General features: G+C 38.7%; 1 protein-coding gene across 1 annotated transcript in view; it reads left to right on the top strand.

Moving 5' to 3' along the window:
- The first annotated feature begins 549 nt into the window (after window positions 1-549).
- Window positions 550-25,135, top strand: part of LOC113418086 (complement receptor type 1-like) — a 160,725-nt gene continuing 136,139 nt past the window's right edge. The window contains exons 1-10 of the mRNA XM_087959051.1: window positions 550-740; window positions 5,980-6,171; window positions 8,007-8,103; window positions 9,867-9,952; window positions 12,263-12,460; window positions 13,823-14,005; window positions 14,118-14,225; window positions 15,076-15,258; window positions 24,333-24,352; window positions 24,877-24,994. Coding sequence (XP_087815177.1) covers window positions 665-740; window positions 5,980-6,171; window positions 8,007-8,103; window positions 9,867-9,952; window positions 12,263-12,460; window positions 13,823-14,005; window positions 14,118-14,225; window positions 15,076-15,258; window positions 24,333-24,352; window positions 24,877-24,994 — 1,261 coding nt within the window. The 5' untranslated portion in view covers window positions 550-664. The remainder of the gene's footprint in view (window positions 741-5,979; window positions 6,172-8,006; window positions 8,104-9,866; window positions 9,953-12,262; window positions 12,461-13,822; window positions 14,006-14,117; window positions 14,226-15,075; window positions 15,259-24,332; window positions 24,353-24,876; window positions 24,995-25,135) is intronic.

Here is a 25,135-nt window from a genome sequence, read left to right as displayed (position 1 = left end):
CATTCCAGATTGTTTCAATCCAACAATGTAATCCAGTGGGACTAGGAAGCGTGTGTTCTCAGTGCTGGGCTCTGCCCTTAGGAACACCCCTCAGCACCCTGACAATCATTGAAAGTCATTGGAAACGTGGCTATTCTCCCAGATCTTAGAGAAGGCTGGCTGTTGACACCCAGCAGGTTGCTATGTTGTTCTGTTTGCCTTATTTTCTGGATATACGTGATCTGCACCTGTCTGTAAATTGATTTGTGGTTAGTATAAGCTTCCTAGACTTGATTACAGTTAGGCAATGTATAAATTGTATGAATAAACATAAAACATATTTGCATTTATTTCTAAACACTGCTGAGAAGTCTATTTTGAGAGTCACCTTGTCAATTTATGTCACCACAAATTTGGCATACTCTGTGCCTGGGATTTATTTCTAATCCTTTCTAATCCTTTGTATAAATAAAACATTTATTTGTTTGTTCTGAACCAGGAACTTCTCTGGCTCACCAACAAAAAGACACCGAGTGCCTATTGAAAACAAAGACACTCCTTTTCTCTCAGTTTATCACATTTTGCCTTATGGGTCTTGGCTGTGGAAATTCTTGCTCTGTCCGAAGCTGCCAATATTCTTCTCAGAATTCTTCTGAAGATCAGAGATTTCTCTACTGCTGCTGCAATGATAGCATTATCTTGCAACCAGGCTGGGCTCCTAGCCTGGATGTTGCTGCTGCTGTCCTTGTCTGAAGTTCAAAGTAAGTAAAATGCACTCTTGGTGGTTTGCTTTTGGTTTCTGAAAGAAAAGGGGCTGACCTGGCTTCCAGGAGGTTAACTGCTTTCTGAGAGAGAACCGAGGCTTCCTCAAGCCATGGTCCCACTTATTTTTAACAGCTTTTTACATTTCACTTTACTTCATGCTTTCCAGGCTCTTTTGGAGGGCAAGGCTAACATTGCTTGGAGCTTCATCCATTTTCTCACTGCTCAATTCCTTCCAGTGTGGGTGGAATTTTAAAATTGTGTTCTCTTGTGCTACAGGGTTGAATTTTAAAATTGTGTCCTCTTGTGCTAAAGGGCTGCTTTATTTCTATGCTGGTCCTGTAAATATAATTGAGAACTCAGTTCTCAGCATTTTGAAGATGGGCTCAAGTTGACCAGTCCAGGACAGAATCATAGGTCAGACTTGACTTCCGAATAAAGTACGAAGTCTTTTGAGGATGGACAAATGGGGCCAGGTTAACACAAGCATTGGCTTAAATATTTATTGCTTTTAAGTAGAGGAGGTGGCAAGAAAATTTCCTTCTCATGGGCCTATCTATTCCCTGTGGCATTATATTTTATTTTGTCTTTCTGCTTCTGCTTTTATTTGTTCTACTAATTCTCTACTAATTCTTCATAAGACACAGATCAGATCAGATCAAGTTGTGCCGGGATGACATTCTACTTTGCTACTCAAGGCTGCCCAGATTAGCACTTGAAGCACTGATGAGGAGTTCATTTTAGGAGGGTCAAACTTGCCAAGTATCTGTACAAATTCTCCTGACATTCCAGAAGGGCAAGTCAATGGGTTTTCTTCAGTTTCTTGCCAAGCCTGGCATTACAGAAAGAGAAGTGGAAAACTAATAGATTACTTTCAAGCAGTTTTAATTTTTTACCTACCCTACTTTTTTGTTCTCATTTGTATTTGTACTAGTCTTAAGAAGTAGGACTTTTATCTACACCCACTTAGAGCACTCTCCTTGATAAATGCAGTTAACGAGAAAACAAACACAGAAATGGAACATAAAACAAACTAGCCAGAATTGTTACTCAGCGCATAAATCATGAAGCCCTTTCACATTTTTGACTCATCATACAGAAGCCTAGTTCCCATGAGAAATCCATTAAACTTGGAAAATTAATGCTTGGAAAACTGTTTCTCCGAAGTTCAGTTTCTATAAAAATAGGCTGCAAACACCAACTGAAAGCCAAGAGGCTAAAGTCCTGTTTGAGAACATGAATCTGAATCCTGGAAAGAAGAATCAGGAGATTTTATGTGTTTATTTAAAATATTTTAAGTCACTATGTAGGGATATTTGCCTGCAGCATAATTTTTATATTCAGAGAAGGCAATGTCCACAGATAATATAGCCAGGGTGCAAAGTATATAGAATCATTTTAAATACTGTCTTGAAATATACTTTCAATTCAACATTTTAAGGTACCCTTATAAAGAATAGGTGAGCCCAAGTCAACTTGGCTTGGAATTCCTCAGCATATAACCTTTTACTGGTGAAAAGGGGCTAACTGAGCTTAACTTGATCCACAGGATTGTTGCTGTACAGAAAAATAGGGGGAAGGGCCTGCTGTGCTTGCCACCATGAGCGCTTTTTGAAATCTAATAAATGAAATATATATATATATATATGTGGGTCCCACAGTTTTCATTGTGGTGCAAGTTCTGCCTGTGTGGAGAACTTAAGGGATGTCAAAACATATGTAGAAAAGGAGTGCAGCCACCGCCTAAAACAAGGGTGTCAAACCTGCAGCATCACAGCAGCATCACATGATGTATCAGGACTTTTTTCCTCCTCACTAAACTGTGTGGGGGCGGGGCCAGCATGTGAGCCCATGCATCCAGCCCATGGGCCACAAGTTTAACACCCCTGGCCGAAAGTTATTGCTGCTGCTCAAGAAGTATCGAGGAGGCAGAACTAAGACAAGAGACAGGCTTGGAAGCAGTTTTTAAATATTTAGTGTGTGCTACACGACATAAAGCCCATAGATGCACATGCAAAGCATGGATACACTCCAGAGCCTCATCCAAAATTATCATTAAATTGTATTTTTATGACTAAAAAGGAAAAAGTATTACATTGTAGTCATTACTCTCAACTATATTCATTGACTTGATTTTTACTTAAATCAGGTTTTATTTTGACCTGAGCTATTTTGAGCATGGTTCCCTGCCTTACAAAATTGTGAAGATTCAAGTTTTAAAAGTTAATAACAGACAGATAAATTGAGTTTCAGATTGTACAAGCAGCCATTGTAAGTGACACAAAATTGGACTTTAATTTTCAAACATTCTGCTAAGCCACCATCAGACCAGACCAGATAAATTTCTTACAGATATGTATCCTAGATCATCTGAAGCACCTCTGCTCTATACCAGTTTTCATATTCCAATTTTGTGAAAATTCATGTATGGAGAAACCAATATCTGATCCAGTTACTACATGGAAGTGCCATGCAGTAAGTAATCCAGTTACTGCATGGAATACTGCATATGTTGGAAGCGCCTTGGCAGATGCTTCTGACATGAATGTAGTAATCCTGCATGGATAACTATATCTAGTATGTAGTGGTGCATCAGTCATTACAGATGATCTTCACTTAATGACAGTAATTGAGATTGACAATTTCAATACAATGCAACATAGTCATAAATATTATGTGAGCATGCCAACCTAGGTTAGAAGTTGCAGCAGTTTTTATGGAGGCAAATGTTGGTTTTCAAGAAGCAAAAGAGTATTGACTCTCTTAAACTTTGATGTTCATGTTGCAGAAACAAAATCCATTGGAGTTGCGTACGAATTGAATTAAAACAAATAAAATAATAATTTAAAAAACTTCTGAGAATATTATAGACAGCCAAGAAATCAAACAAATGGATCATCAACAAATTAGCCTAGAGTGTTGAAGCACAAATGCTCAGCCTTGAAGTACTGCATTTCAAATATAGTCATGAAAAAGTAAGTACACCCTCTTTGAGTTCTATGGTTTTATGTATCAGGACATTGTAAAAATCATCTGATCCTTAGCAATTATTTCAAAAGTAGATAAATACATATCTCAGATCATCAATAACAGATGACATATTACACTACGTCATCATTTATTTTACAAAAAGAAAGCCAAAACGGAGAAACCATGTGTGAAGAAGTAAGAATACCCTATGATGCAATAGTTTGTAGAACCATATTTAGCAGCAATAACCTGAAGTAATTCTTTTCTGCATGACATTATCAGTCTCTCATATCATTGTGGATGAGCTTTGGCCCACTCTACTTCAGTTCATAGAGATTTGTGGGTACTTGTTTGTCCACTGTTCGCTTGAGGTCTCAAAACACCATTTCAATCAGATTGAGGTCTGGACTTTGACCGAGCTATTGCAACACCGCGGTTACTTTCTTTTTCAGCCATTCTCTTGTAGATTTGCTGGTATGCTTGGGATCCTTGTCCTGATGTGTGACCCAGTGTCAGCCAAGCTTTAGCTGCCCAACAAATGGCCTCATATTCAGGGGTGGACTTCAAAAATTTTAGCAACAGATTCTCTGCCCGGTTGCTGGTGGGCATGGCCATAGTGGCCATGGCCTAGTCAGCCTCCTGCACCATAGGGGGGGGGTGTTTGCCCTCCCTGGGCTCCAGAGGCTTTCCTCAAGCCTCTTGGAGGGCAAAAATGGTCTCCCCAGACTCCGGAGGCTCTCTAGAAGCCGGAAATGGGCCCATTTCCGGCCTTCCCAAACTTCTAGAAGGCCAATTTTTTTGCCCTCCCCGAGCCTCCGCATGGGCCCTGCTCTTATCTACATCTAAAACTGGCCATGTGGGGACTCCTGGGATGGGCGGGGTGGGGTGGGTGGGGCCATCCAGGAGTGGGATTTGGGGGGTCTCCAAACTGCACAGAATCTTAGCTAGGGGCTCTCCCAAACCCCTGCGAACCCCCAGCAGCCCACCCCTGCTCATATTTGACTCTAGAATACTTTGGTCAACTCAATGACTGCACGGTACCTAGATCCTGTGACAGCAAAACAAGCACAAATCATCACCCCTCCACCACCATGCTTAATGGTTGGTATGAGATGTCTGTGTTAATATACTGTGTTTGGTTTTTGCCAAACGTGCCACTGTGCATTATGACCAAACATTTCCACTTTGGTTCCATCTGTCCAAAGGATAGTGTTCCACAAGTATTGTGATTTGTTCAGATGCAACTTTGCATACCTAAGCCATGCTTTCATTTTATTTTTAGAGAGAAGAGGCTTTCCCCTGGCAACTCTTCCAAACAAACCAAACTTGTTCAGTCTTCTTCTAATTGTACTGCCATGAACTTGAAAATTTAACATAATACTGAGGCCTATATAGTGTGAAATGTAACTTCGATTTCTTGCAATTTCTCTGGGCATTCCATGGTCTGATCTTGGGGGAAAATTGCTGCAATGTCCACTCCTGGAAGATTGGTAACTGTCTTGAATGTTCTCCACTTGTGAATAATCTTCTTCATTTTAGAATGTTTGGAATGGCCTTATAATCCTTCCTAGATTGATGGGCAGCAACAATTCCTTCTCTAAGATCATTGCTGATGTTTTTTCTCTTTGGCATTTTATTAACAAATACCTCAATGCTGGAGACCAGCAAACTCCTAAAGCTTCAGCTTTTATAGAGGCAGCCACACTTGCTGATGATCAATTGATCAAGGGTGCTTGAATAGAGCTACCTGACTGATAGCCTCTCTTCCTACCTATGGAAACAATAAGAGTGTACTTGCTTTTTCATACATGGATTCTTCTCCATTTTTTGTAAAATAAATGCTAACATGGTGTGATATGTCATGTGTTGTTGTTCATCTATGGTTATCGTGGTTATTATTAAGAACTGCTAAGGACTAGATGGCTTTTGCTGTCCCTATACATAACATTACAGAACTCATACTTTCCTTTTCACATGACTGTACTGTGAAGAGGTAACTCTGTAAAGAAAGCTCTGATGCTGGGAAAATTGGAAGAAAAAGAAGAAGAGGGTGTTCAGCAACAGAATGAGCAGAGAAGACTCAGTTACAGTGGTGATGAGTGAATCATTAGAAGACCTGAAAGATTAAGTGAGGGTCTTTCACCTGGGACAGGCTTTCAGGAAGTAAATCTATGGTTAAGATTTTATGTATGGCTGGGCTTTGGTACTGCAATAAACCTTTATGTCTTTTGCTTACTTCAGAGCTTCCTCATGTTTCTTTACCAACAGGTGACTGCCCAAGACCAGTTCTACCTCCCTATTCTTCACTAAGAGGAGGAGGAGGCCTAGAAGATACCTATCCAGCTGCAGCTGTTCTGAGATTACAGTGCATTACAGGTTATGAATATATACCTGGAATAACTCCTAGAATGATATGTCTTGACACTAGTAAGTGGACAGATCTTCCTACACTTTGTCAAGGTGAGTATCTTTTGTCAACACCAGTGGCTTCTATGAAATATTGAATGAAATATGTTCAGTTCTTCAAAATTGTCAGATTTAAAGTTGTAGCTTTAGTTTCCATCCTGTAATTTACTTTGAATAAAACATTATCTGAAAATTAATCTGGCTATTGGATCCTGAGAATTTAGCAAGCATTTGGGTGGGGTGTTTCTGAATTGCTGTTTCTTGGTTTCTTCTGCCACCAGAATTCATTAAAAATACTAGGGCACATCAGTTATTGTTATGCTGCCTTGAAGCTGTTCATCTTCATTCAGATGCTTCTCTGTTTTGGAGGGCAGTAGGCCCAGGATCCTAGGATGTATGTAATACTAACACTGTGGATGGTAGGAGAAATCAACCAAAAATTACTCTTCGTATTGTCATTTATGATGAATCAGAATTTTTGCTTATTTATCATTTATTAAATGTATATTCTGCCCTCATTTAAGAGGTCACGGTCACATATACTATCTAAAGAAAACCTTCAACAAAAATGGTACTCAAGGGAGAAGAAAAAGCATGTTTGCACGCTTTTAATCGTTTTAGATTTATGTTTAGCCTAAGCTCTTATAAAATGCTGAATGAAGTACATGCAAACTTTCAGAGATTTACATTCAGACAAACCTGAATACTGAGTTATGAGAATTCTGAAAGCATTCTACTGGGCAATAATAATTTGTACTTTTTTGGATTTTCTTGCTCACTGAATTAGAAATATTGGTGTGGCCAGTTTTTATACTGTTGCCTATGAAATCGGGATCTCTAGCTTGTTAGAACCTCTTGACCACCCACCCATATTTAAACCTGGAGGGTTTATTTCAACTTCCCCAGTACCATCTGTCTTCCCTCCAACTCTGACATTTGGATCTCCCTGTGCTCTACCCCAGCTGCCCTACACTCTGCCACCTCCAGATGAACTTCACCATCATTTCCCCCCTCACTGCTGACAACTTGAACCTTCATGTGGAAACCTCTGGCCATGCAAAGTCTTCTTTCCAAAGTGAAGAAAGTGAGTTGGGAGGGAAGAAGTGAGGTTGAGCAAAGCAATACTTGTGGCCACCCACAGTGGCTGCACTTGCGCCAGAGAAGCAGCAATTACTTACCTCCCTGCTGGTTGCTTGCATGCTGTCTAGGAGTCACAATTTCCTGCCAGTTTCCCTATTGCCTATGCTTGTTAGTAGCCAGCAAGGAGTCATGAAGAAATCCTTGCTTAATGACTCACAATTCTCAACTAACAACAATGGGGTGGACAGAATTGCCATCACTAAAAAATACAGTCACATGATGCTGTATCTTACAACTATATTGCTTAGTGGTAGAAATTTCTGTCCCAATTATTATTGATAACTGAGGCTTATCTGTAACTGTAAAAAAAACTATGGACCACCACATTTACTCACTGAGGTTGAACTAGAGTTCTAGCTTATTACTAGACAATTTGTGTCCCATGAGACCATAATTTCAGAGATATTTCTTTACCTAAACATAGAAGCAGGATGAAGTATTTGTACACCTCTATAATGGAGACAGATATGTATAATGCCATAGGTTCCTTGAAGGAATATTAGATAAAACTACAGTCCCTCAACCAGTGCAATCTGAAGCACACTAACTTTCAGAGATGTAGAAGAACTGTTCTCATCCATGTTGAGTTTAACCCCCAACCTGAAAGTTTCTTTCACATTGAAGATTTTCTGCAGACCAATGATTAGACTAATCAAGTCATTCAGTCACCAGAAAGATACTATTTTCCGTGTTCATTTTATTGTAAAAATGGCAAAGGCCCATGATAACATCAGTTCCAATCTTTTTAGGAAAGAGATGTCCCGTTCCAAATATAGAAAATGGCAAAATAGTCTCTTCAGATGACTTGCGACTTGGAGAGGAAGTAACCCTTGGTTGCAATTATGGGTAAGTTAGAGATCATTTCTTGAAGCAACTTAGTTTTGTAAAATATGTTTAGAGAGAAATGACAATCATGTATTGTTTCAGGAAGTACTGATATTAAAAATCTGAACTGTGAATATGTACTATAAGTCTTCATATGCCTTCATTAAGATACAAATATCTCAAAAGCAGCTTAAACATCTTTTTTTGCTTTGATCAGTTTTACTGATCAAATTATTTAGAGGCCATATTAACCTATATCCATACATTTTTCTATGTTCCTATCCCCAGAGGATCTTTCCATGTATGGCTTCTTCATTCTTGGTAGTGATATCACATGTGTAACATTATTATATCTACTTGGAAATGGGGAGCAGGAAAAGTAATTTATAGTGGCAGTAGAGGGGTGGGATATGAACAGGGTGGGATTCAAATTGTTTAACAATTTGGCTTTGTTGGTGTGGTTAGGTGGGTGTGGCCAGGTGACTGGGTGGGCATGGCTTTTTTTGCAGCAACCCCCCCATTTGTTTGGGCCTTCTGGGCCTCAGGTTAACCTCCTGGGGGGGTGTTTTTGCTCCCAGAAAGTTTCCCTGTGGCTCAGAAAGGAAAAAATGGAGCCGGGGGGGTGCATCCCCCCATGCTCCGATTTGGGGCATTCTGGGCCTCAGGAAATTAAAAAAAATGGAGCTGGGGGGCGTGCAGCACCCCCTCACGCTCCATTTTGGGGGCCTTCTGGGACTCAGGGAAGCCTCCTGGGGCATTTTTCCTCTCAGGAAGCTTCCCTGGGGCCCAGGAAGCCAAAAAATGGAGTGGGGGGTAGGGGGGTCTGCCCCCCCTACATTTTTTGCCTTCCAGGGCTTCAGGGAAGCATCCTGGGTGAACCAGTAAGACAGCGAGGGGAATCCTGGCACAGCTGATCATAGGAACACGTGATTGGTGGGAGGGGAAAAAAAAGAAATACCTTAATGAGTGACTGGGCAGGGAAGAACACACTCAGCGATGTCAGGAACGCACACGATGTTGCATATGTGTGATAAGGCCTGACTGGGCAGGGAGGAGAGGGGAGGGCGGAGAGGGGCAGGCCCAGCCAGTGGCATGATTTTCCAGTTCTCTGAACTGCACAGAATCATAACAACCAGTTCTATAGAACCGGTCCGAACCAGTAGAATACCACCCCTGGATATGAAGCTTTGACATTGGTTTGAAGGTGAACATTTCTGGTATGTTCACCTTATCAGATTTTGGAATATGTTTCTAGGGATTGTTAATAAGCAGACATGGAGACATACTGACTGGGTTCCTACATTTCTATATATCATAATAAAATTGGTTTGGTTTGGACTAAGCCTCTTGAGTGAAAGAGAGCCTTGGTGGCACAGTGGATAAAGTGCAGTATCTGCCCAAAACCTAAAGTTCAAGCCTGGCCTTTTAATTCAATTCAATTAAAATAATTTGATACATTAGCAGGTTTTAAGATTATTAAACAGAAGCCAAATATGTTAATAAAAATATGAAGATGCAAAATCAAATAGAATTTATGAATAAAACAGTTTCCAAGATTGAGAAAAAGGTAGAATATTTGGGCGTAAATTTGACACATGTATGCTGTTTCAAAATCATTATGTTAAGACATGGAATGAAAGTGTAAAATATTCATTAAGGTGGCAAAAATTATAACTGTAATTGTTGCGAAGAAATTACAACTGAACAATCCATGGCTAAACCTCAAATATTCTATATAATTTTAATAATTTATTTACGAAAAGGTGGTCTTTTTTCCCTTTTAGGTTCAGAATAATAGGTGGTTCTGTTCGTCGGTGTGTTCTGAAATCAGGCATAGTTGACTGGAATAGAGAGCTTCCAGTTTGCGAACGTAAGATGATACTTTATTTTAAATTTATTAGGTTTCTTTTGGTGCTTTTACCTTTAACTTTCTAATAGCAAAAATTCAGTCTGCTTAGCTTTTAGCTGAATAATTTTGCTTATTTATAAGTATGTCTAAATGAAACATATCAACAGAACTTTTTCCTGCATTATCTGAATGATATTCATATCCAATGTCCCTAAACCAAGTGAAAAATATAAAATATTTACAAAAGCAGTAACATGAAGTGCAGCAATACTACAAAGTATATCACATTTAGTAAGCAAACAATTCACTACAAGAGAGAACAATATTCCAGTTCCCAAGACCTCCAGGAACAGATTCATGGTTGGGGCTATTCTCATCTCTCAGGTGGGAGGGAATGCTGTTCCACAGAAGGCTGGCTTCAGATCTCATTGGTCAGGTGGTTATTGGAGTAGACATTTTTGAAGATGCTTCAGTCATCAGCTATTTAATGATGACAACCAGCAGTTTGAATAAACCCATCACTACTGCAGCTCTCAAGGAACTGTTGTTATATAGACAAAATGAGATACACCCATAACTATTTGCATTTTTTTTTTCATTTTTGACTACCTATACCTTCTCAGTGATTTTCAAAGACAGTGTGCTGCAAAAGCTCAACCAAGAGATTTTTAAGCCATTTATTAGTGACTGTGAGAAGAGCCAAAGAGATTAAAACTGACAAACAATATAACACGGAATAGAATAGAATAGAATAGAATAGAACAGAACAGAACAGAACAGAACAGAACAGAACAGAACAGAACAGAATAGAATAGAATAGAATAGAATAGAATAGAATAGAATAGAATAGTTCTACTAACCACAGCTGTTATATACTCCTTGAGGAGCCATGAGTCAAGCAGTGTCCCCCAGATTATGAAGATTATAAAATATCCTGGACTAAATTACGACACACACACCCCCACCCCCCAAGGGAATAGATGGCTTCCTAATGCAGTTACTTCATCTTGCTTAGATTAAATCTTTTCCTCATCTTCTGCTGTCCAGGCATCAGGATAGCAATATTACCTGTAGAGCCTCAATTCATAGTATAAAGTTCAATATACAAACTGATAATATTTGACTAGCATTGATAAATGTTTCCTTCCTCCGCCCTGCTCCATCCCCATAGCTTCATTTTGTCATTAAATAACACCATCAAAGGCCTTTAGGCTTGATCTTCTCTGTCACCACTACTGGAACCAGTTTAAAGAATATGAGGTAGAATATCCTCAATATAGTTAGTTATATCCTTCCCCTCAGATTACAATGTTGCTGGATTGAAGAATAAACCATGAAAGGGGCTACTGCTCATGTTTCCTTAAATATGACTAGAACCGTGTGCAACTAGAGATTTTGCTTCATCAGCTCCTCCAATCTAATGGGTTCTGCTCACAGTAAAGCAAATGCAGGTATACCTTTTTAATGGTAAAGTTCATTGCACTAACTGTTCAAATTTGGTTACATGGGACTACATTAACAATGATATCCAGAATCCTGCCTTCTTCAGTTTTACAGGTAGTCCTTGCTTAACAACAGGTCACTTAATGGCTTTTCAAAGTTACACAGATTCCACAAAAGCTACTTGGGACCCTATTTCAAAGTTACAGCTGCTGCAGCTTCCTCACAATCATTCATCCTTACAATCTCCTACCTACAGGAATTCTGCAGTGCCCCTTGCCTCTTTCCCCTCCCCCAATCCCTCCCTGCTGGATCCCACAGCCCTCGGGCCCTCTCCCCACATGCCCATCAGCATTATGCACACCTTTGGAAGATCTCTGGCCCTGATGTTGGAGAAGGAGGGCAGCCGTCTCTGGGTTGCATAGCTATCTCCTCAAAGTGGCCATCATTTTCAGCACTTACTTCAAAATAGGTACTTTGTTGAAAAGAAAACAATTGTTGAGATCACTTTTCTCAAATGAAGTAAGAATTTTTGTTATATTCTGTCAAGAGATGGGTAATTGTTTCCAGAGGCAGAATGTAATTTTTCTAGTGTAGACTTGCATACGGAAGAGATCATAATGAGGAAGACCCACTTTGATAAAAAGAATGTTATCAAGAAATCTCATGCAGGAGATGGACAGCAGATATTTATTTGCATAGGGATGTTGTCTTGGGCACTAGAACAGTGACTGGTTGATAGTAGAACGTATTTCAAAGATGTGTATTTACCTGATGGACTGAAGTAATTAATTCATGCAGCTAAACATCTATCCCATGAGGTAGGTAATTTTCATCCAGATGCTTTGCAATTCTAGCCTACTTGAATCAGTGTTGATTTTTTATCTCCAGGTATTCCTTGTGTTCGTCCTCCTGTAATTGCCAATGGAAGATATGATCCCAGTCCTTCAGATGTATATGACGTTGGCTGGATAGCAATCTATCGGTGTGATCCTGATTACTCCCTTATTGGAAATTATGCAATTACATGTGTAGTTGCAGAAAATGGTATAGATGGAAAGTGGGATTTGCCTTCACCTGAATGCAAAAGTAATGGAATTTTATGTTCTTTTCTTTACTTTCAGACTGTAAAATTGTTTCCTCCCCCCCCCCATTTGTTAAGTATTTCTTTGTTGTAATCTGGTAAACTTGTCTTTTAAACATTAGGCTGCTGTGGATTACAAAGTAGGAATCTGAAACTAGTTCTCACAGGGGAGTATTGAAAGAAATGCAAACATAGTTTGAATAATTTATTCTATTGCTTGTATTCCAATTTGGTAATTATCCCTTTGAGCTCGATTAGCATTATTATATTATTTGTTAAGGAGTGTCAAACTCAATTTTATTGAAGGCCACATCAGGGTTGTGTTTGACCTCAGGGAGGCGGGGTGGGCATGGCCAGAGTGGACGTGGCCAGCTTGATGTCACTCATGTCGGTGGTGCGTGTGGTGTCTGAGTGCTCTGCCTGTGAAAACAGGCTCCTGAGCTCCATTTTCAGCTGCCATGACCTCCTGCAACCCTCTGCCAGCAAAAACAGAGCTCGCATGCAGCCCTCCCAAGCTCCATTTCCACTGGCAGAGGATTGCAGGAGGTTGTGGCAGCCGAAAACAGAGCTTGGAAGCCTATTTTCACTGGCAAAAGCACCGCGGTCCAGTCCTTCCCTATTCTCAAGGTGGCCCCGCAGGACAGATCTTAATACCCTGTGGGCCAGATGCGGCCCCCGGGCCTTGAGTTTGACAGCCCTGTGTTAAGAGGACAATAAAAATAATTTAATTTTGTTTCCCTCTAATACAATAAAGGTAAAACATTGGGCAATTTCTTATAATCTAACAAGATGATTTCCCATGCCAAGAGGACTATGTGCCTTAATCATAGAAAATAAATCTTACTTCAAACCCAAGTCATTTAAAAAATAATCCGGTTTCATATTACTTTAAAATCATTTGATAACTGCCTTCAATGATTTTTGGTTGCATCAGTGTTTTGTAGATTATTTATAACTACTATATCTATATGCTTAAGTGTAAGTTTGTGAACTGACATATTTTGTTCAGTTATTTGAAGCTGCAGGTAATTAGCTTTGTGACCATTTCATCTTGTTCCATGCAAATCCTGCAAACAAGGGGCAGCCATATTAGATAGCTATTCTTTTTGGCCAAAGGTAAGCAAATAATGGCTTCCAGCCTTAAGATCCCTGGTTATGGCAGCAAAACATAATTACATCATATGGTGATGCCACAACATACATACAGGTCATCATTATATACTTGTTTCCCACTCTGTGACAGAAATATATAACTTACTGCATTTGTGTAATGATAATATCATGGCATACTTTTTCATTCCCCCCATGAAGCCAGTTGGTTTTTGATGCAATATTTGGTGCAAACTAAACATTGATTTCTTTTCCAGAGGTCAAGTGCCCTAGACCAAGCATCCCAAATGGAAACGTGACAAGTGTGTATCAAGCTACATATACGTATCAGGATAATTTAGAGATTGAATGCAATCCTGGCTACACTTTGTTAGGATCTTCTTTAATTCAATGCGACGCTGATAGTCAGTGGAAACCATCTCTTTCATTGTGTGGTAAGAGTAAGTAATGTTTTTTAAAACTTTGTTGAACATCAGTGTTGAAAATTTTAAAGTTGAGCATCCTGGGTCTGGAGAAAACTACATAAACATTTTCCCCTTTCTTTTTGTGTAGTCCCTACCACTTCCAAACCAACCAAACCCCCCACACCTGCTGTTCCTTCTACTCCCCCGATTCCCCCTAAGCCTGGCACTGTTTCTCCAAAAGAAGATTGCACTGAAGGTGAGTCATCACATTACTGGATTGCTAATCACAACCCCTTTTCAGGGTTTAGATCGGTGGTGGAATTCAAATATTGTTGCCACTGGTTTGGTGGGTGTGGCTTGGTGGGCGTGCTTTGCATGTGTGCACACACTTTGTGTGCACTCATGCAACAAATGCGCACTTTGCACAGGCGCAGAGGCGTTTTAACTCGCCTCCTGCAATCCTGCACAATCCCGGTCATTTCAGCAGCTGCCGCGCAGCACTATTCTGTGCCATGCAAAGCAGCTGCGCTTCAAATTCAGTGGATAAAGGTGAGTATGGGAGCCCGGGCGGGTGGGTGGGCCCAACAGCACAGCCATTAGAGCAGCAGAGATAACTGGTTCGGTCTCCACTGCTCATCGCTCCTCCCGGCTCTCCAGAACCGGGCAGAACCGGTCGAATGCCACTGCTGGTTCAGATGTTTGGTCTTGGAGGAAAGATCCTATAGCCACAACTGTGTTATCTTAACTGCTTTCCATCCTTTTCTTGTGCAGCTAATCTACAGAATGGCTTACAACTATGGGGTTGTGCATACTTGAGGAATATGTTTCATTTCATTTAGCAGACTATCATAGTATTTTCTTGCCTTTTGAAAGAAGAATGACATATGCTGAAGTCTCAGAAGAAACTGAGATGTAAATCTCCCTTTTGCCCATGGAACAAATATGGACCCCCATGCAGCACTGAGTGTAAACAAATTATCCTGCAGAGTTACTGACTCCACTTGACTATCATCATGATAACAGTAACATCATGCATACTTTCTCATTTGCCCCTCATCAAGCCAGTTGGGTATTTAGTGCAAACTAAACATTGATTTCTTTTCCAGAGGTTAAGTGCCACAGACCAAGAATCCCAAATGGAAGAATAGCAAGTGTGTTTCAAGCTACATATACGTATCAGAATAAAATAATAATTGAATGCAATCCTGGCTACACTTTGTTAGGGTCTTCTTTAATTGAATGTGACGCTGATAGTCAGTGGAAACCGTGGGTTCCAAGGTGTGATAAGAGTAAGTAATTTTTCTTAAATTTTTGTTGAACATCAGAGTTGAAAATTGGAAAGATGCACAACCTGGGAGGGTGAAAAATGGGCCTCCTGGAAGTTCTGGAAGTCAGGAAACGGGCCCATTTTTGGCCCCTGGAGAGCCTCTGGAGCTCTCCAGGGGAGGCCATTTTCACCCTCCTGGAGGATCAAGGAAAGCCTCTGGAGCCTGGGGAGGGAGAAAATGCCCACCCCATCATGGTGCAGGAGGCCAAGTAGGCCATGCCCACCATGGCTACGCCCACCTAGCAACCGGGCAGAGAACCGGTTGCTGAAATTTTTGAATACCACCCCTGTATTACACCATGTCATCATTTGTCCCAAAGGTACTTTTCAAAAGACAACTGGACTATCTTGATTTTTTTCTTGAAAACGTTCTGCTTCTTATCCAAGAAGCTTCTTCAGTTCCAAACCAAAAAAAAGAAAACAAAGAAAAGCAAGAAAAACAAGAAAGACCTTTTGAAAAGCATCTTTGGGACAACCATGTCCGAGATGATTGAGAATCTCCATAGCCATACCATCATTTATGTTACAAAAACAAAGCCAAAACCGAGAAGCCATTTGTGATGGCATATGATTCAATAACTTGCAGATCCACTTTTAGCAGTAATAACATGCAACAATTGTTTGCTGTGTGACTTTATCAGTCTCCCACATCATTGTGGAGGAAGTTTAGCCCACTGTTCTTTTTAATATTGCTTTAGTTCTTTGAGCTTTGTGGACTTTTGTTTATGCACAGCTCTTTTGAGATCCTGCCATAAATTTCAAATGGGTTGAGGTTTGGACTGACTGGCCCATTGCAAACCTTGGTTCCTTTTTTTTTTTTTTTTTTTGGCCATTCTGTTGTAAATTTGCTGATGTGCTTGGGATCAGCAACAATTGTTTTTCTAAGGTTATTGCTGATGCCTTTACTCCTTGGCATTGTGTTAACACATACTTCAATACTAGAGACCCAGCAAACTTGTGAATAATCTTCCTCACTGTAGAATGATGGACTTTAAAGTATTTGGAAATGGCCTTATAACTCTTCCTAGATTGATGGGCAGCAACAATTGCTTCTCTAAGATCATTGCTGATGTTTTTACTCTTTGGCATTGTGTTAACAGTTACCTCAATGTGGGAGACCAGGAAACTTATAACTTTTTGCTTTTATAGAGGTAGTCACACTTGCTGATGATCAATTGATCGGGGCACTTGATTAGCCATATCTGGTTGCTACTTAGCCTGTTCCTACATATTGAAGCAGTAAGGGTATACTTACTTTTTCACACATGGATTCTTCTCCCTTTTGGCTTTTTGTAAATAAATGATGACATGGTATGATATGTCATGTGTCGTTGTTCATCTGAGGTTGTATTTACCTACTTTTAAGAACTGCTAAAGACCAGGTGATTTTTAGTATGTTCTGATATGTAAAACAATAGTAGCTGAAGCGGGTATACTTTCTTTGTCACATGACTATAAGTATATTCAAAACATTATAATTCTCATTTAAGAAAGCAAGTTTTCAATTTTTGGAGTTTGTGAACAATTTTGAAAAATATTAGCAATATCTGTTAAAATGTTAGTAGTCAAAGAGAAACCTAGAAAAAATTTCAGATGAAAAACTTTTGGATGAGATACACTTTTGACTTTATCTGTGTAATATTTAGAAATATCCTTTTCACAATATGCAACACAAAAATATTGTAGACTACAAATATTGAATGATATTTTTAGAGTCAATGGGCAAGCCTACAGTCAGCCAATAGTATTTGAGTCTCTCAGATAACTACATTTAAATTTATAGCCAACAGTTTTTATGTACTATATATTTATAAATCCTTAATATGAGGGGCAGTGGCTAAGTGGCTTAATGATGCTGGAGATGGTCTCTGTTCCAGCAAATCCACATCCAGCAGGGTGAGTTCCCATCACTTGCCTCAGCTTCTGCCCACTTAATTGTTCAAAAGCATGTTCTATGTGAGTAGTTAAATAGGTACCACTTTGGTGGGGAGACGAGTTGATGCTCCTTAGGTCTGAACTTTCCCAGTTCTGGTGCCCATTTGCAAGACAGCTCTGGGGAAGGTGCGGGGGCTTGGATGCTGCTGGAAGAAGAGTTGCTTGTCTTTCTTTCTGGTACAAAGCCAGCTCGCTCTCCTTTGGCACACCTTGGGAAGCATGCAAGTGTTTCCTACAACAAAACTGGTAAATTAGCAGCAAATTTACTATTTTCCAAAAACATTGTGGTCCCTGGCTAATATAACAATGCCATATGCTAACAACAATAAACAAAAACAACAACAATCCTGAATGTTTGCAGAGGTATGAATAGGTTAATAGCTGCTAAAAAACAATGCCTTTCTCTTAGTACATAAGATCCTGCTTCTTAAACCCAAATTTTAAGAATGTTTCTCAAGTACAAGAAGAGCAGAAATTGGAGAAAGGCTAATATAAATCGTTCATTTTGGCAATGAAAGAAAAAATAATTTTTAGGTACACCCAAGATTCAGGCTCAGCTAATTTGGCATATGACATTCGTGATCTTATGTGGAATAAAAGACATTTCATTTGTTTGTTTGTTTCTGATTTCAATTTTTATGGCTCCCCCAATTCAAAATGTCCACTGTTTATTTAGAGATGTGCTCTCTGTTGTTCTTTCAAGTGATCAATTATTATTTCCTTTTTTTAAAATAGAGAAGTCTCTTGAAGATCGGATGGATATAATTGAAAAAAAACTGGATCTAATTCTTCATATCCTGCTACTAACCAGAGATAGATAAACGATTTGTTAATGATCATTGCCATGAAACCTTATTTCTTTGATATTCCCACAAAATATATGCTTTCTCATTCTCAAAATATATGGTGAGATATTAAATCCAGGAGTGGTAATGAAGTTGGAGAAATGATCACACTTGATTAAAAAATTGCTAATATAGAAGACAAAATAAAATTAGTGCATTTACCAAATCACTGACTCTAATATTTCTGCCAGATTCACAAACAATCCATTATGTTATCAATGTAGAGTTTACTAAAGAAAACTAGTGACAACTATCCAACTCCTTTGACCAGGACTTGACCCTAAATCAGAAATCTTTATTGCTACTTGTCCTAGCTTCTCTCCTGGCTGGTCTTGACACAAGACTCAGAAGCACTGCTCAAGATCTTTAATAAGGCTACAAGGAAACTATGGGGAATAACTGATTTCCCACTGCTAGTGAGAATGCACACATTACCTTTAATACCCACTGTAGTTTAAATATCATTTTTCCTTTTGCCCTTCCATGAATAGATAATCTTTATTCAGTGTTTGGCAACTTTGAGATCAGGTAGTTATTACATCTTTACAAAATTGTCATCTCTGGCTTAAGAATAATTTATTATATCTATTAAAAACCAAGGCTGCAAAAAGTCATGGACAGAGAGATAGGTAGCTTGAAATGAATCAAAATATCCAGCTGCCTAATTGTTATGGCAGAGATGCAATAAGGAAGGAAGAAGAAAATTATAATTGTTGAGGTGTACAGGAAATGCAGCAACTCTCCCGAAAACAAATACAGCCAGTGTCCAAAAAGTGAAAGCTAAAAAAAGGGAAGGTTAGCAAAGGATGCTAGGAATAACAATAACTATAATTTAGGTAAATTGGGGAGGGGAAGAGAAGGAAAAGAAAAAGAATTCCTGCATGAACTGCTTACTTACAAGAAAAACGCTAACTGGAAACAAAAGGCAGTGGTTTGCTCTGTCAGTGCCATCAACATACTGGATCCAAACTTTGGGTTGTACCATGGGAGTGCTATAGATTCCAGGCGTTGATTACAGTCTTAGCTATGCGTCCTGAAATCAATGATTCAATGGGTGTTCCTTTGATTTGCTGATACATTTGTCTATTAAACTGAAAGTTTATCCATTGTATCAAAGGTTGAAAAGATGTGTATTTGGTTAGGTCAGATGTGCTGTGTATTGTGTCAGGTGTGTACACAGTACACCCAACCTAACCATATACACCAAGATTGAAATACCCAGAATCATAGACCCTATCCATTTTTTCCTGACTGCATATTTTCAATTTACTCTAAGATAAGCTGTATAAGAGCACCAACACAGATAAACAAGCTAAGAGTAAATAACAGCCTGATCAAGAAACCACCAAGACCACTCCCATGAACACTAACAGAGCAAGCCATTAGAATATAATAAAATGTCTACAAGAAAACGAAAGTCAGAGGACATCAAGAACCCTACATGTGACTCTGTTTAATACATTATTTTACTCATTGTGATTCTCTTCTCCTAATACTAATAACAAAGTAACACCCTTTCCAAAAGAAGTTACATTATGGTAGACAATTGATATATATTTTTAGCAACACTAGAAGATAGCTAAAAGAATAGAGTAGGTAATATAGTATTCTGAGTAAGGGACAATATTTCTGGGCAATGGATAATATTTCTAATCTCCTCTGCTTCTTGTTTTTTAAAATACTTGGTCTAGTTATTGTCTGCCAGTAGTTATGTTAAATATAATAACAATAATTTAGAGGCAAATTACACCAAAAGTCCATTTCTATCTAGAGTCTATCAGCTGTAGTCATTCCATACCTGACTGATGTTCCAATGCATTCCATATTCAAAAGCAACCTTTACGTTGATGCCCATACATTTGAAAGACACCAGATTTGAGGGAAAGCACCATGTTAATTGTTCATACTAAATAGGTGAGTGCAATCTTACTGCCATCATCACCACCACAACCCAAATGTAACCCTGAGCTACAAATATTCTCAGTACAGTCACAGGTTGTAATTAAATACATGTCATTATTATATAAATAGATTAACTAAAATGATTCCTTTATTCTAATGAAGTAGAGATGAAACCTTCATTCATGTTGTCAAAACATGAATTATTCTGTCCATATCAGAGATGATATTCAGCAGGTTCTGACCAGTTCTGGAGAACCAGTCGTGGAAATTTTGAGTAGTTTAGAGAACCAGCAAATACCACCTCTAACTGGCCCTACCCCCATCAGTTCTCTGCCTCCTGAGTCCCAGCTGATTGGCTGGGTTTTCTTTTGTTGCCCTGCACAGGAGAACGGAGCTGGAAAGCAGGTTAGTGAGGTGGGGAGGGAATGGGATTTTGCAGTATCCTTCCCCTGCCATGCCCACCAAGCCACGCCTACGAAGCCACACCCATAGAACCGGTAGTAAAAAGAAATTCAATCCCACCACTAGTCCATATGCTGTTAGTCTTTATTCTTTCTTTAATGTTAAGGTATATCCATTTAAGTCAAGTATTCATTGAGTAAATTATTGGGGGAATGGGGGCACATGCAAAGATAGATGCAATCAGCTGCTGGAAAAAAAAGCATCTGAAGCAGCTTCTGCTGAGAACTTCAAATGTATGAAGTAGATCCCCAAACATACTGTCAGAACTGGAACACTTACATATGTGCTTTTGCAAGGTAAATCAGCTGACCGTTTATTTATTTATTAAATGTATATGGCACCCATCTTAGTCTAAAAGGCAACTTTGGGCAGCTAACTGCTTCCAGAAGGTCTGGCTCTACTACATACATACTCATCTCCTTACTCAGAAGACTGAGAGAAAGAAAGATTGATCATAATTCCTTCATCCTGGTATTATTTTTGACTACTGAAACACAACTATAATTAACAAAAGTTTTTCCATTAGGTCTGAGGAGCTGTTTGATAAACCTACACTAATTTAAATTTAGTACAAACTTACATTTTAAAGCTGGATAGAATCTCAAAATCATTTTGGCCAAGCCTTGAATTCATAAAAACTATGATTCAAGGCAATGAATTACATGCACAAATTAATATATTACATCTGCCAAGGAATTTTTTTGGGGAAAAGATTCATTTAACAATTCCAATTTGATTTGCAGTAACTCCCTAAAATCTCAAAAATAAATATATCTCACATTGCATTGCACTGAAGATGTCAAGGACTGAACTTGGAACTATCTCATTTTCTGCACTGTATACAATGCTGCATTCACAAAAGAAAATACCATTCAAAAAAGAAAATATGTGGTAATTCACAAGAAGCAATGAAAAAGAGTGAAATGGCAAAGAGTTTTAATTTTAATCAAAAACATTCTCTATAGTTCTATGCTTATTAAAAACAGACATACAAGACCAAAAAAACCACATTCTATTGCCCCAAAGCAACTGAAAATCAGATCTGAGAATACCTGTAGAAGCCTGTAATAGAATAAAATGATTTAAAGCTATTAAAACTATTTCCAAGTAAATGAAGGAAGAAAGCCAATAAATAATGACTTGTTTGAATATAGCTCTTAAAGTTGTGGTTTCTTTATAAAGATTGTTTATACAGCACTAAAAAGGGTTGTCCAATTGACTGGAAAGGTAATGTTTTTATTCTCTCTGGTGCATTTTTATTGCCCTTTAGTATTTAAGTTTTAGAAATTCCCAATCCTGAACATCTATTCTGTCTATAATACTTCTCTAAGATTGTTGAAATAAGGTATCCAGAAATTTTGTGTGCATGTTTAGCTATGACCCAGCTTCTTTTCAAGTAGTAGCTTCAACTTATTCTTTATTTTATGTGATTTTTTTTTAAATTGAAGAATTTGAGATATTAATATCTTTCAGATAGTTAGAAAAACAACATACTGTAGGTAGGTAATTTCAATTGTTGTGGGTGAACAATCCAGTCTTTTTTCCAAAATTCTGAATATATGCACATATTAAAATCAAATTTGATCAGAAGCTTAAGTGAGGTGCCATTTCTTCCAGAAACCAAAAAGACAAAAGTAAAAGAATGGATTTTAAATTTATGACATGCTGTCCAGAAATCTGTGATGAAAAAATCCCCGGAATTATCTTGAGTAAAGTTATATATTCAATTTATGTATAACTCCAGAAAAAAATGGCTCTTAAAGTTCTTTTTCATTTGTAGCCACAAATATAACCTGGAAAATGCTTCTCATAATGTGAACAGTTTTTCTCTGGTAAACAATAATATTGTAGAGCAGAAGACTTCAACCCCAAGCAATTAGAATATAAAAAAGAGTTGATAATGCTAAAGTCCTCTTTTAGAAAAGCAGGAAGTATACTATGACCTAAACTGCTAGGCATTTGGTTTAGATATCAGATACATATATCTCTAATATGTCCTTCCATAAAATTGTAAATGTTTTAAAGGGTATACATGATCATTGTTCCAAGGATTGGATAGAATATACAGTATAGCAAAGCCTTATTGAACACATAATAATTGGATTTATACTCATCTGACCACCATGTTGAAAGATGTGGGATTGTTTTATCACACAAGCATGCTTCACAACATCTTACTTCAAACATAAAGTACATCTGAAGTGGAACATTGATTTATTGCAAAGGATTCATGTAACACAGAGAATTCCCCCACCTATCTATTCCCCCTATTGTGCCATTTTGGCTAGCCTGCAACCTAGATTATGGGGTAGCAAGCAGCCCCAGAACTATGTGGCTCTGTGACTGCTTGCCATGCTATAGCTTGGACACCTCTTGGGATACTATGCTCTGGGGCTGTAAGAAGCAAAACAAAGCTGCAGTCACCCCACCCCTCCCTCAGGTTTTAGGAGTTGTTGACTAAGTTATTGGAAATATTCTTATATATACACAGTTCTCCATCACAAATGTGACTTGATTTGCTCCTAATCTTCCCTTGTATAAGAAGGTCTTTGCACATACAACCCTTTTGATTAAATGGTAATAACTCAGTTTCTTCAAAAGAGAAGTATATACACAAAGCATTTTGGTCCAGTGAATGAAAACTCTTCTTACACACAGGGGTGGGCTTCAAAAGGTTTAGCAACTGGTTATCTGCCCAGTTGCTGGGTAGGCATGGCCATGGTGGGTGTGGCATAGTCAGCCTCCTGCATCATAGTGGTGGGGGGCGTTTTCACCCTCCCCAGGCTCCAGAGGCATTCCTTGAACCTCCAGGAGGCCCATTTTTTACCCTCCCTGAGCCTCCACATGGGCCCTGCACTTACCTGGGATCCAAACCAGGCTGCCTGGAGACTCCTGGGAGGGGCAGGGAAGGGTGGGCAGGTCCAGCCAGTTATTGCAACTACCAGTTCAGCAAACCAGATGTAAAATTAACATCTAGTTCACCTGAACCCGTGCGAACCAGTAGCAGCCCACTCCTGCCTACACACCTGCTTCCTCCTTCTGCTTTGGCCAGATTCATCCTTGCAGAATGTGGTATTTGACTGTCTGGTTCATAGTCACAGATTAGGATCCCATTTACTTAAATTTCTTTACTGGATAAAGTAAAATAAAAGATCAAATATTGGGAAGCAGAAAGATGGAGGCCTCCTCTGAAGCATACTCCATAACCAGTGGATCTCTATCCAGGGGTGATTTTTTCAGTCACTTATTACACCTTCATTCCAAATCTGGATGATATAGAGATTTTGCCTAACCATAATGCGAACAAAGGATGGCAAGGAAAATAATAAGTACATTGTGCTGGGTCATGATTTGTTTTAATTATAGTTTGTTTGACACCAATATAGTTTGTTTGGATATAGCTACACTATAAAGCATGATTTATAAACTGAGTTTATATATTATACTGCACCAAAATCCAAATGATTTCTGAATCCATCTGATGCATAGCTTAGAATGGGGTAAAACACAAGGCACTATGCCATGAAATGCAAAATTCAAATCCATCAATTTTTCTGCAATCATTTGATGTCTTTACTTTTTAAGGGTGACATGGTAGTTGTATTGAATATCCAATAAATGGTCCATTAAAAGAATGCAATACCAGACGTGCTTCTGAATGCATGCAATTCTGGCATTTTTGTAAAAATTAAGTTTCATTTTACATTCTATTTCAGTTCTTCCCTCATAATACTGTTGGTGTAATTCTTCAGTCAAAAAGAATGCGGAAATCGTAGGATTGCTTTGCAATCCAAAGCATTAGTATTCCAGAACTCAAACAGAATTGCCATATAGACCTAATATGTTGGGAAACTGTGCAACACATCAAACATGGGGCTTTTTACTCTTCCAGGTAGTGCTACCTTCTATTTGGTTAGTTTTTCCTTGTCATGGAAGCAAATAGAAAATTTATACCACGGTCATAAATTACAAATACAAACAATTTAAGGGTGGGGACTTTAAGCACTATTTTTTTATACAGATTAGCTAGCAGTAACTCACAAGAAGCAAACGAAAGGATTGAAACTACAAACATTATTCTTTTGTAAATGAAATTTCTCCGTAGTTATTAAAAGTAGACATGTCAGAATATGGAAAATGCTTCCTATTGATCCACTGATCTAAAAAACACCACAAATCAGGTCTAAGAATACACAAAAAGTTGTTAGTCTTGGAAGGAAACTATTTTCCATGACTAATGAGCAAACAGAAGACAAACTATTTCCTGGAGTTCACTTTGCATAATTTTTATCTGTGAAAAGAAGGTTTGGCCAAATAGATAAGAAATGTGGTTTTTCTTCCTCCAAGGGTGCACTGCCATTGTTTATCGGGAACTGCTTTGAATATATTGCTGTGTTGCCCTACTCTGATGTTCATTCTTCCAGCTGCTCTTGTAGAGAGTTCAGGTGCTCCTTTTTCCTTTTCAAATGATGTTTTTTCAACTTTGCCAGAGTGGCCTTCCAATGTGGCTTTGGCTGTTTCTGCCAACACTCTTTTGGCTGCCTGAGGTTCAAGGTAAGTGACAGTCTTTGAATACCTGCCAGAGGCTACCTTTTAAAAGCAGGGTCATGTTGCATGTCGAGGGGGGGATTACTTGCCCCTATAAAGACACATTATCTGATATTCTAATTATTCTTTATGTTATTCGATTATTCT

The sequence above is a fragment of the Notechis scutatus genome, chromosome 3, assembly GCF_049901735.1.
Source record: "Notechis scutatus isolate UNSWTSFEM ecotype Mainland chromosome 3, rNotScu1.2, whole genome shotgun sequence".
In the NCBI taxonomy this organism is placed as follows: Eukaryota; Metazoa; Chordata; class Lepidosauria; order Squamata; family Elapidae; genus Notechis; species Notechis scutatus.
Note: the sequence above shows the minus strand (reverse complement) of the source record. Positions and strands in the feature narration are given on the sequence as shown.